Source organism: Ailuropoda melanoleuca, chromosome X (assembly GCF_002007445.2).
Source record: "Ailuropoda melanoleuca isolate Jingjing chromosome X, ASM200744v2, whole genome shotgun sequence".
Taxonomy (NCBI): Eukaryota; Metazoa; Chordata; class Mammalia; order Carnivora; family Ursidae; genus Ailuropoda; species Ailuropoda melanoleuca.
Genome location: NC_048238.1, coordinates 87,672,744 through 87,685,509, shown reverse-complemented (window position 1 = coordinate 87,685,509; position 12,766 = coordinate 87,672,744). Strand labels below are relative to the sequence as shown.

The window sequence follows — 12,766 nt, the reverse complement described above, 5'->3', positions numbered from 1 at the left end:
CCCCACATCAGGCTCCTCCGCTAGGAGCCTGCTTCTTCCTCTCCCACTCCCCCTGCTTGTGTTCCCTCTCTCGCTGGCTGTCTCTATCTCTGCTGAATAAATAAATAAAATCTTTTTAAAAAAATTGGGGGTTTACTACTAAGGAAGAAAGAGTGAATGGATGATAGGGTAGGCCTAGAACTAGTAGTCGCTGCCACAGGCATCGTAGTAACCATAAATTTAACATTTTGTGGGGTTTTTTGTTTTTTTTTAAATATTTATTTATGTGACAGAGAGACAGCCAGCGAGAGAGGGAACACAGCAGGGGGAGTGGGAGAGGAAGAAGCAGGCCCAGTGGAGGAGCCCAATGTGGGACTCTATTCCGGAACACCGGGATCACGCCCTGAGCCGAAGGCAGACGCTTAACGACTGCGCTACCCAGGCGCCCCCTACATTTTGTTTTGACCCTGATACTGTCTGAACTTTTCAAATTTATAAAATCCATCTAGAGGAAGTTTGGGGTTTTCTGCAGTTGGAAAGCAAAATGACACCTTTCAGAATGATGGCCCCTATTGATCTTGCTTTTAAAAAGTAGAAATTATGAGCAGATGAAATACACCAGGACTGCTTTGAAGCTTTTTGTTGTTTGTTTTGCTTTGCTTTGTTCCCCCACTACCAAAATGTAGTTTAAGAACATTGGAGTAGATGTAATTTTAATCTGTAGGCTCTGTAGCAGAATTATTCTAAAGATCAGTCCACTGTAACTCTTAATTAGATTGATCCTGACTATTCATCTGCAATGAATAATGTAACTTAAATGTCCGTTATTCTGATTGGGCAGCCATGAAGACAGACCATGCTGATGCATTTGACCAAAGGTTGAGAGGTTCCTCAAACTCTGCAGCTGCTATTCAGAGAAACACAAGAGTGTGGATCTGAGAAAATGGGAAATAATTTGCCAGTTGACAAGTCCATGTAATCCTGGTGTATTTCATCTTCTAATAATTTCCACTTTTTAAAAGCAATATCAATAAGAGCCATCACTCTCAAAAGTGTCATCTTGCTTTCCAACTGCAGGAAACCAAACTTGGTCCAGATGGCTTTTTCCCCCTTTTATAAATTTGAGGAAGCTCAGACAGTATCAGTGTCAAGAAATGAGAAGGCCATTTGAAAACTGACAAAAAGTGATGCTAACAATCTGGAGTTGTCAGCTTTTAGAAGCATGGGGAAATCTAACATGGAGTTGGCAGAACACCTGGCAGAGAGCGCTCAGTCCCGTCACTGTATCTTCCCCAGGGCTGGCATATTACAGAAGAGATAATCATACATTTCCTGGAAATTCCTACTGAAGATGCCTCAGAGATCAAAATCAAACAGAGTTGTTTTTCAAATGAGCCATAAGGCTGAAAATGTAAAGGACAGAGATTAGAAGTGTTATGTTTGGGATGGGGAGACGGGGCCTTTTGGGTAGCAACTGGTTTCTGCAGTGCAAACTTCAGGAAAAGAAGTTATGAGCACTTGGTGGCAGTTGTAAAGTATAGTAACAGTCATGATATATGTTCCTGAGGCTCTTTCACAAAAGTCAGTTTCTTGAAATTGATGGAATGGACCAGAGGTAGTCTACTACTCTATGTTGCTAGCAACCCCTTGTAGGTACCGGAAAATAAAGGAAATGAACTCAGCAAAAGACTGTAAACTCTGTGAAGGCAGGACCCAGTCTGTCTTGGTTAGACTGGCTCCCTAGTGCTTACCATAATGCCTAAAATAGATATTTGCTAGTAGAAAAAAGGAAAATAATTAAAGTAGCGTGCTCTGCACTTGGAATTGCACCACGAAGGCTGTTACAAATAACTGGGGAATGCAAAGAATAAGCTAAAGTATTAGCCATGAAATTGGCTGACATGTATGTGAAATAACATACCCCTATATAAGCCAAATTTCTTGGAAGACACATAGCTTAGATGGATTCTTAAGAAACGGAATCAGTGAACGGGGGAAATGGCTGGTGACACAGAAGCAGGGGGAACTTTGAAAGACCATGTCTACTGTATGACTGCATTCCAAAGTTCACAAGATAACCAAGAAGGAGGACATTACAATAGTCAGGGACCAGAAGAAATTCAGGCATGTTCTGTGATAAATAATAAATAGGCCTTTACAGAGCTTTTTCTGTGTACCAGGTGCTATGCTAAACGCTTTATGTAGATTTTTTTCAGTTCCTATAATAAATGGTTGAGAGGAAATATTATTACTGTACCCAATTTCTAGATGAGTAAACTGAGGCTCAGACAGGTTAACTGATTTGCTGCAATGTTTGGCTCTGTCTGGAGGTATTTTTGGTTGTCACAGTTCAGGGAGAGGTGCCACTGACATCTAGTGAATAAAAGCCAGAGGCGCTGCTAAACATCGCACAATGCACAGGACGGCCCCCACAAAAAAGAATGATCTGGCCCCAAATGACAATCATGCCTCAGTGGAGAAATTTAAACCTTGTCCCTGGCAAACATTTAAATGTCCTCTATCACCACTATACACCTTACTTCGACTCTATGCCCTAGTAACCCAGACCCATGTTATTTCCCCCACTCCCATATGGTTTCATGTTCCTGTTTTCCATTCACTCTTTTCCCTCTGCTGAAATCACTTCTCCCCCTTTGCTTCATCTCGGTACCTTAGCTTCATCCTTCAAGATGAAGCTGACGTTTCTCTTCTAGGAGTTATTGTCCCAGGCTTCCTCCCCCGTGTTCCCACGTCACTCTGGGCATACGTCTGTCATGGCACTTAACCGCATTATATTGAAATGAGCTGTTTCTGGATCTGCCTTCCCCCACTTGACTATGAGCTAATCAAAGGCAGGGACCTGTTTGCTTTCCCTTGATAATAGTGCCTGGCACAGAGTAGGCACCCACAATGCATTGAGCCAAAAGATGACTAGTGACAGAGACAAAGACAAATCACTCAACTTCTAATAAGCTTTGACCTTCTTGGCCAAAAAGAACAACCCTTAGATGGATTCAAATGAGGTAAAGGGGAAGCCAGGATTGGTGAGGAGAACGTGAAGAAATGTGTCCACTCTTCTAGCTGAAGAATCAGATGGCATAGGGGCTAAGAGCATCTATCCAGAAATGGAGATATCAGTCGTTTCTTTCTCAAGTGATTGCTCCAAGCATATAAAGTAATAATCCATGCAAAGAGCCTGACACACAGGAAGCACTCAATAAACAGTAGTTACTTTTATTAAAGGCTCAGATGAGTGGGCCTGTAATTTTATAGGTGTTATTGATTAGGATCCATTCAAAGGAAGGGGAAGCACCTATTTATATTTTAAAAGTAAGTCAATTTGAAGAAAAAAATTAAGTCAATAATGGTGCAGGTGGTGGATAGGCAGGGCAAAATTCGTAAAGACATTATGTCGATAACTGAAGTCTGGTAAACAGAACAGAAAGGGCACTGCGTTGAATGGTACATGGACTAGATCCCTTCTAGCTCTAAAGGTCTATGACTTTGAAACCATCATTAATGTTAATCCCGTTTACCATCCCTTACTCTGCCCAGGCACTGCGCTGAGCACCTAGTATCACTCTCTCATTTAATCCACACAGTGACTCTAACAGAGGACTGTTGCTAGCCTCTTTTTCTTGTGGCAGATGAGGAAACCAGACACTCATAGAGGATACCTCATTTGCCTATGGTGGCACACAGAACCAGCCTTCAAACTGTTAGGAAGAGCCCAAGTGTACAAATTATGGTCTGTGTCAACAGTGTGGGATTAAGTATACGATTGAGGAATTTTCTAGTTTAGTCTGAGGGCTCATATTAAAATACTGCATTTACACATGGATTTTCCCCCATAAGACTCTGCTGCTTCATGTACTGTTAGCTTCGGTCAAAATTAGCTGGATCTTTAAACCAGCCATGGGACTGGGTGACCTGAGAGTCAAGTTCCTTCAAGGCACATTTTCAATTAGCAGAGGAAGACATAGTGCTGTCAAGGCTTGACATCCAGACCAAGAGCTCCTTTCTGCTCAGGGTTATTTCTCAGGGCCCGTTGTTGGGAGATGGGCACATTCCCCCAGCTGGTGGCTACACCAATGACCTTTAATGCCAGTTTAGCATAAATATATTTTGACATTTCAAACAAATTAATGTATTTTTACAAGGTGGAGCAACCACCACAAATTAGGTCAAATGGTTTGCCTGTAGGCCTGGTCACAGGCAGAGATTCCAGAACTTCCCTGCTGCTCCATCTCTTTCTGCTCCCACCCCCAAAAGAAATGTTTCTTTGTCCCTGGAAGCCACTCAGACGAATGCCAGCAACTCTCAGGGATTAACCTTAGCCCTGCCCTGGTAACTTAGAATTCTAGGGTCTCTGCAGCTAACAGATGCTAATTCTGACTGCCAGAATCAGCTCAAGGGCTCTGTTCCATATGTTATGTTGTGGGTTAGGGAAATGCCTCGTAGTAAATGTGGTGGTTCTATTGTGTGGGTATAAAGCACCAGTTCCTTGAAAAATTACCTGAAAATGGGAGTATTTAACATGAGAAGGATATAAAAGGAACTGACAACCTAAGGTAGGTGAAAAGGTGCAGGTTCTGAAAAGGCAGACCTTGGATTACTAAGTAGCCACACATCTTTCATTTGAGCAGATTTCATAGACAAGCTGCCCAGCCAAATCAAATGGGAATTAAAGGGATTCTGTGTAGCTAATATAGAAAGTGTTTCAGAAGCACAAAGGCCACTTTAGTCACAGGAAACTGCCAGAGGGTGACTTATTTGATGGAAAAGAAAACAAACAGACACAATAGCTGGTGTATTTTTGAGGCGATATTAAATCTAATAAACATGACACCAATAGTATTGACTTAAATCGGGTTGGGCGAGTTGGAAAATTTAACAGCTTATCTTCCAGCTACCAGCCTTTATCTCAGACGCAGACTTGACAGCAGAGAACAGAGTCCAAAACATGTCCTTCTCTGACTCCTGCCAGGTGTGTGCCGTCCCCGGCCTCTGCCCTAGCCTCAGCTCTCAGAGTGGAGATAATTAGAACGTCATTTCTGCCAGCTTTGTTTTTTCTGGGTCACTGACTTCAGACTTGATCAAAATAGGAGTGCTGTGCTGAAATAAATTCATTTCCTCTTCCTCAGCCAGCCCCAGGTTGTTTCCACAGGACCGGCGCGCACACACAGCTGCTGTACGGGGGCGACAGTGTATATGGAGGCCCAGAGCGAGGGCACATGGAGGAGGAGGCAGCACCCTCCACAGCAATGGGCTCCCCCTCTCTCAGTCGCAGGGCGCTGACAGGCACAGGCCTCAGACAGACGTGCTGAGGAACACATCACAGCAAACTGCTCTGGGAGCTGTTAAAGCTGGTGTTTAATGTTTATCCAATGGCCTCAGTCTGAAAGGCTCTGTAGAACATGCATAACACAGCTCAGCTTTATACTCCATTAGCATTCAAACTCCTAGCTGCCCAGAGGCATGTGGTACTGACCATGGAAGGCCAGTCTATGGGGACGCTGAGGGCACGCAGAGACATGGGGGCAGAATGAGCTTGCTGGGTGTCTGGGAGAGACACTCAGAAACAGGGACAGAGAGCCCCAAGTGGTACAGGGGGAAGGCTAAAGACAACCTTTGTCTTTGTTATAACATCACCAGATGCCCACCATTAAGAGGCAAAATGAGAGGGAAGACCTGTCTCACACTGGCCTTTGTCCACTTCATTACTGACTAAGTCTAAGGCCTCTTCCAGCCAGGGATGGAGTGGGCCTCCCCTCGCAGTGGCAGTCCAGATCTTGTTTTCAGACTTGCAGATTCAGTGAGAAAAATGAAAGCTTCCTGGGGCTTTCACTCAAGGCGAGAAGAGGAGCCACATTTCTGTTACTATTTTGGCCAGGAATGGGCCAGATTTGTCTGCCTTTGTCCAACCTAGGGGAAGGGCAATAAAGGTATAGAGTAAGTGAGTGGTGGGGTGGAGAGTGCATGGAACACAGTTCTCTGAGAAGTGCCCAGTGATAAATAGCTATTGAGGAGATGTCAAGGCAGATGCTGGACTGACTGCTGTGTCCAGGAAGGAACTAGAGTGGAGCTGTGTTTGGTTGGCCTGTATGTCCCAAGCGCCTAGCACAGCATCTGACCCAAGATACAACACACACACACACACACACACACACACACACACACACACACACACACCAGTCCTTTTGCTTCTAACTGCCCTTAACAAGTCTTAAATCCATCTTCTTCTCTCCATCCCCACTGCTACCACCCTGATTCAGGCACTAGCATCCCCCACTTGGACCACTGAATGAGCCTCCTAACTTGCTGGCCTGCCTCTTCTCCTGCCTCCTTTTCTATTATCATATCAGCAGCAGCCAGTGTGATTCCTCTAGAACCCAGATACGTCACACTCCTACTTAAAGCGCTTTAGTGGTTTCTCACAGCCATCAGAATAAAGTTGCACATGCACATCCCTCCATTACCTGGTGTATTAGTGGGCTAGGACTTCTGTAACAAAATACCATAGGGGCGCCTGGGTGGCACAGTCAGTTGAGTGTCTGACTCTTGGTTTCTGCTCAGGTTGTGATCTCAGAGTCATGGGATCGGGCCCTGCATCAGGCTCCCAAACTCAGCATGGAGTCAGCTTGAGATTCTCTCTCCCTCTCCCTCTGCCCTTCCCACTCCTGCTCTCTCTCTCTGTAAAATAAATAAATAAATCTTTTTTAAAAAATACCATAGACTGGATGTCTTTAACAAGAGAAATTTATTTTCCCCAGTTCTGGAGACTATAAGCTCGAGATGAAGGTGTTGGCAGCTTGGTTTCTCTTGAGGCCTCTTTCCTTGGCTTGCAGATGGCCGTCCTCTTACCGTGTCCTCATGCGGGCTTTTTCTCTATGCATTCACACTCCTGGTGTCTCTTTGGCGTCTCTTCCTCTTCTTATAAGGACATCAGTCCTGCTGTATTAGAGCCCCACCCTCATGATCTCTTTTAATTTTAATTACCTCTTTAGAGGCTCTGTTGCCAAATGCAGTCACAGTCGGGTTGCATGAATTTAGGCGGGGACACAATTCAATCCATAATACATAGCCACTGATTACCTCCTGCTTCTCATTGCTTACTACTTCCATACACTCAGCATATATTAGCCTTACTGAATTGTTTATAGTAACCTGGATGGGCCACACTGTCTTTAAACTCTGGACCTTTACCCATGCTGCTCCCTCTCCCTGGGATTGCTTTCAATGCTGCTCCCACCCAGTCCTCCCGTTTTCACCCCATTTCTCTCCTCCTGGTCATTTCAGGTAGTACCTTTTCTGAGAATACCCTGTTTTTTAATGTGGCCCCTGATTTTTCATGTGGGTGAAGTGCTCTTATGCCCTCTCTGCTGCTGCTTTCTCATAACATGGGGAATAATTGCCTAATGGCCCTTCCAAGGGCTCCACCAGACCATGAATCATTTGAGGGCAGAGGCTGTGTCATAGCATTCTTTTGAATCCCCAAAGCCTAGCACAAGGCTTAGCCCAAAGAAGGTACTCAGCAAATATGCAATGAAAGAACAAATCAACCCGATTGCAAGAAAAGGGAGATGTGGAGTGAGCCAGGTCAAGCTAGGTGGCCGTGCATTGCGACTTAGGATTCCACGTCACCGGCTGATAAACAGTGCCTGAGTGTTCCACGAGATGGATGCTAGGTCTGTGCTAATGGAAGGTCCTGTCCCCAAAGGTTCCTGTTACAGTAAAATCGAGTTTCTCTGGCACTGTGTTTTCCAGAAGCCTCTCTGACTTTGCTCTTCCGTATATCTACAGGACAGTGAGAGAGATCTGTATGTCTTAGTGACGCAGAAGCCCTAGAGCATCGGTCCTCAAACTTAAGTGTGCATCAGAAGATGCTGGAAGGCTTATTAAAACACAGATAACTGCGTCCCACCCCCAGAGTTTCTGATTCAGTAGGTCTAGGTTGGGGTCTGAGAATTTGCATTTCTAACAAGTTCCCTGATGATGCTGTTGCTACTGGTCTGGAGACCACACTCTGAAAAACACTGCTCTAAGAGATCCTTCTGGAATTATTGAAAATGAATTTTCATTATGTTGGAAATGGTATAAACGATAAATACGTTTCCCGAAACATTTGATCAACCATCCTCCCCCAACTTTGCCAGACAACACCAACGTTACTGAAATTCATGAGACGGGAGAACCAATAAGCTGATTTTTCTTTCAAGGTAAAACTGCCCCTGGAAAGATATTGTAACCTAATGGTGTGTGTTCTGCTCTTTTTGCAGGTGCGATTAGAGTGGCCAACAGACCTTGCAGTCAATCCCATGGACAATTCATTGTATATCTTGGATAACAACATTGTGCTGCAAATTTCTGAGAACAGGCGCGTGCGGATCATTGCAGGGCGCCCCATTCACTGCCAGGTGCCAGGCATCGATCATTTCTTGGTCAGCAAGGTGGCAATTCACTCCACTCTGGAGTCAGCCAGGGCCATCAGCGTCTCCCACAGCGGGCTGCTCTTCATAGCTGAAACAGACGAGAGGAAAGTAAACCGCATTCAGCAAGTCACCACCAACGGAGAAATCTCCATCATAGCCGGTGCCCCTACTGACTGTGACTGCAAAATTGATCCCAACTGTGACTGTTTTTCAGGTATGACCTTTTTAGCAATTCACCAGCTCCCTCTCTCTGTAAAAGAAAAACGCACATCAGAAAGGCCAAAAGGAAAACCAAAGTGTTATTTGTGAATATGAGTGTGAGTGAGTGGAGAAAGCGATGGGTTGGGGCCACATAGCCTAGTATCTGGTCATTGCTCTGCAACCAACTGACCAAGTGACCCTGAGAAAGGGTCACTAGCTTACCTCATCTGTCAGAGATGTCACTTACCTAGTTATATCACCTTGCTGTACTGGGGATAAGCTACTATAACAAAAGTTCGATACTCTTAAGTTAAAATCACTATATGAATGTAAGATCATGACACCATTTGTACTTTGGAGAAAAGGAAACACGGTAAAACCTGCATTTACTGCAGGTTTTAGCTAAGGAAAAAATTACTTCCCCTAAGCGACTGGTTTCCAAATTAATAGTGTTTGCTATTTGAAACCCAAAGAGCGGTGTCTGGGTGGCTCAGTCTGTTAAGTGCCCAACTCTTGATCTCAGCTCAGGTCTTGATCTCAGGGTCGTGAGTTCACACCCAGTGTGTAGCCTACTTGAAAAAAAAAATCTGAAACACAAAGAAACTAGAGCAGACTGCTTTGAAGATAACACAGGCAAAATAAATTCCCACAGTGGAGGGTTCTCAGGACATCACTCTACTACTTAGACTGTTTTAAAAATGTCCAGGGATGCCTGGGTGGCTCAGTCAGTTAAGAGTCTGCCTTTGACTCAGGTCATGATCTCAGGGTCCTGGGATCAAATCCCGCATCAGCTCCTTGCTCAGCCTGCTTCTCCCTCTGCCTGCCATTCCCCCTGCTTGTGTTCTCTCTCTCTCTGACAAATACATAAGTAAAATCTTTAAAAATAAATCAATAATGTCCAAAATTTTCTTCCTAGCCAATCGTGCCCTTTACTTCCAACTGAAATAAATAAATTAGTTTATTTATTTATTTACCTTTCCCCAAAACATGGAGTAGATATTCCAAATAGCAAACACTCCTCTAAATGTCAATAAATACATTTATTGCTGGGATGTGGAAATCCCTCCATGCTACCTGCAGTCCTGTTAAACTGCTCATCTGGGACCAAATGATTCTCTTAACCTTTGCCTTTTCTTGGGCCAGAGGAATCAAGAATGAGCAACTTGGTCGATACGACTTTTGATCAATATTTCCAATGTTTTCCTGGACAATTAGTTTTATACTTATTTTGCTAATTTATATCTTTCATTCAAGGCAAATCTAATGTTTATTCCAGTTATCAAATTTGATGTTCTGAATCATTGTTGCACTTACAGACTTAGTGTACTTTGACAATGTGACAATGGAAATTAGCCAAAGAAAGATCCTGTAGGCACAGTAAAGAATTGGAAAGTCCTGAGGAAGGTAGATTCACAAGCACTGACAGGCATAAATCTCATGGATTTCCAGCCGCATTTTGTGTGGCTTCCATTATTTGCTATTTTTGTATCTTGTGAAAAGTAGATCCTGAGCAGCAGGATTGATGATTTCACAAAACTGGTGTTAACTGAGATAGTTGCATCTCACTCTGCCTCTTCACTGGTACTGACTCAAGAATTCTGAATAAGTTTCAAATTTGTCAAGGGAGGGGCATGCGGAGAATAATCATTCACTGATTGTTCCCTTTCAAATGATTCTTTTCTTTTAAAGGTTTTATTTTTAAGTAATCTCTATGTGGGGCTCGAACCCACATAGTGGGGCTACGAATGTGGGGCTCGAACCCACAACCTAAGATCAAGAGTCACGTGCTCCACCGACCGAGCCAGCCAGGCACTCCGAAAATAATTCTTGATGCACAGTGATTTTTTAAATAATATTTTTTATTGTATTATGTTAGTCACCATACAGTACATCCGTAGTTTTTGATGTAAAGTTCCATGATTCATTACTTGCATATAACACCCAGTGATGCACAGTGATTTCTGTATATGGTTATGTTCTTATAAATGCTTGTGATGAAATGATTAAAATCTTGGTCTTTCTCTCACAGGTGATGGTGGCTATGCCAAAGATGCAAAGATGAAAGCCCCTTCCTCCTTAGCAGTGTCACCTGATGGTACTCTATATGTTGCAGACCTTGGGAATGTTCGAATTCGTACCATTAGCAGGAACCAAGCCCACCTGAATGACATGAACCTTTATGAGATTGCTTCACCTGCTGACCAGGAGCTCTACCAGTTCACTGTCAATGGAACCCACCTGCACACTTTGAACTTGATAACAAGAGACTATGTATATAATTTCACCTACAATGCCGAAGGTGACTTAGGTGCGGTTACCAGCAGCAATGGCAACTCTGTGCACATTCGCCGTGATGCAGGCGGGATGCCCCTTTGGCTTGTGGTGCCTGGCGGGCAGGTGTACTGGCTGACCATAAGCAGCAATGGAGTCCTGAAAAGAGTGTCAGCCCAAGGCTATAATCTGGCCTTGATGACCTATCCGGGAAACACGGGGCTTTTGGCTACCAAAAGTAACGAAAATGGATGGACAACTGTTTACGAGTAAGTTTCTTATTCTCAACATAGGTTTTGTCAGGCTTTTTTTTTTTTTTTGAAATTGTATTATAGTGGGAAAATGGCTTAGTAATTGCTGGGTGTTGCATGCTATTTTCTCCTAAGAACCACAATAAAAAAATAAAAAGTTAAGGAGAAAGTTTTACCTAACTCCTAGGGTTCAAACCCATTTCTCCAGAGTAGTTTTGCAGAGCATAATAATAAAAACATAGACTGAATGAAGAATCAGGTGTGGCACTGCGGGAGACAGGAATGAGCTAGAAGCCTGAGTACTCGAGAAATTTACAGCATAGCTGGGAAAACAAGGTAAAATTTCATTTAAATAACAAAACTAAGAAAATAGTTCTAAAGCAACAAAGAAGCAGTGTGGTTTAAGTAGTATTTATTGATTCCTGTGGGGTTTAATGAATGAACAAATGAATGTGTGCCCAGCCCAGCCCAACTCAGTATAAGTTGCTGTGGGAGGTAATAGATGTTAGAATATAAGAAGTGGACCCTGGCAAGCAAGTGCAAATGGGAGAGGCCGCATGCCATTGGCTGCTTTGGTGAGATGTGGAGCCAGACGCTCGTGCACAGGCTTGGGCTTCCTCGGTTCCCCTGCCCAAGTCAGAGAACCTGGCACAGGCTGGCATTCACGGACTGGATCTGTAATGACTTCGTTTCACTGGGAATTAGCACAGGGTGTGTCTGACAGCAAGCTACTAGGAAGTGTCATGACACAGAAAGAGACCATTGTCCTTGCCCTTCCAAGCAGGGACAGCCTTGTTTGCAGGTCAACTCATTTAGAAAGCTAGTCTGCCAACACTTGGCAAGCATCTTTTCCACAAAAGGGAATTGCTGAATTTTGAAGCAACGTACTGAGTGAAGATAATCTATGGAATCTGTACCCAGAGTCTGAAATGGCATTGAAGTTGAAACGTGTGACGAGTGGAAATGTTAATATGAGGGGTTCTATTCTGTGGGGGTGACTACTTTGTGAGGATGCAGAGAATATGAAGAGGACATGTCCAATCCCATGAAAGCCTCCTGGGGAAAGGGACAAAATAATTGGCCTTCACATTTTGGATCGTTTCCCAAAGAAATGCCACTTATACAAAAAAGCTGGACAGCTATTTTAGTTTCACTTAGAAATATGTATTCAGTTGTTTCTGTTGCAAGTCTTACTCTATTGTTTGAAAAAATTCTCCTACATCTTAATAAGAGTAATAAAAGCCACTTTTCACTGAAGCTTTACTTTATGCCAAGTAGCAGGCTGAGTGATTTACATACCTTATTTTATTAGATCCCCAAAATAACAACATGGGATAGATGCTCCTGGTATGCCATTTTATGGATGAGGAAACTGAGGCACAGAATGGTTAACTTGTCCTGATTCACACAGATGTCCAGGTTTCAAACTCCCAACAATCTGATTCAAGAGCCCCAATTTTTAAATATACCACCCTGAAGAAAGATGAAGTTTCTAATGAGAATATCTTTTCCAAAAATTCATGCAAGATCACACCACAGCTGAAATTAGACAACTATTTTGAAAGCTAATGGTTGACTTCAGTTAAGCAACAAGAAATGGCTGAAGTATTAACAAGTTTTCAAAATAGCCAG

The 12,766-nt window shown here is 43.5% G+C and overlaps 1 protein-coding gene across 1 annotated transcript in view; it reads left to right on the top strand.

Moving 5' to 3' along the window:
• TENM1 (teneurin transmembrane protein 1) overlaps positions 1 to 12,766 on the top strand; it is a 761,614-nt gene that overhangs the window by 712,424 nt on the left and 36,424 nt on the right. The window contains exons 26-27 of the mRNA XM_034649058.1: positions 8,259 to 8,625; positions 10,642 to 11,152. Of these exons, the coding sequence (XP_034504949.1) occupies positions 8,259 to 8,625; positions 10,642 to 11,152 (878 nt within the window). The remainder of the gene's footprint in view (positions 1 to 8,258; positions 8,626 to 10,641; positions 11,153 to 12,766) is intronic.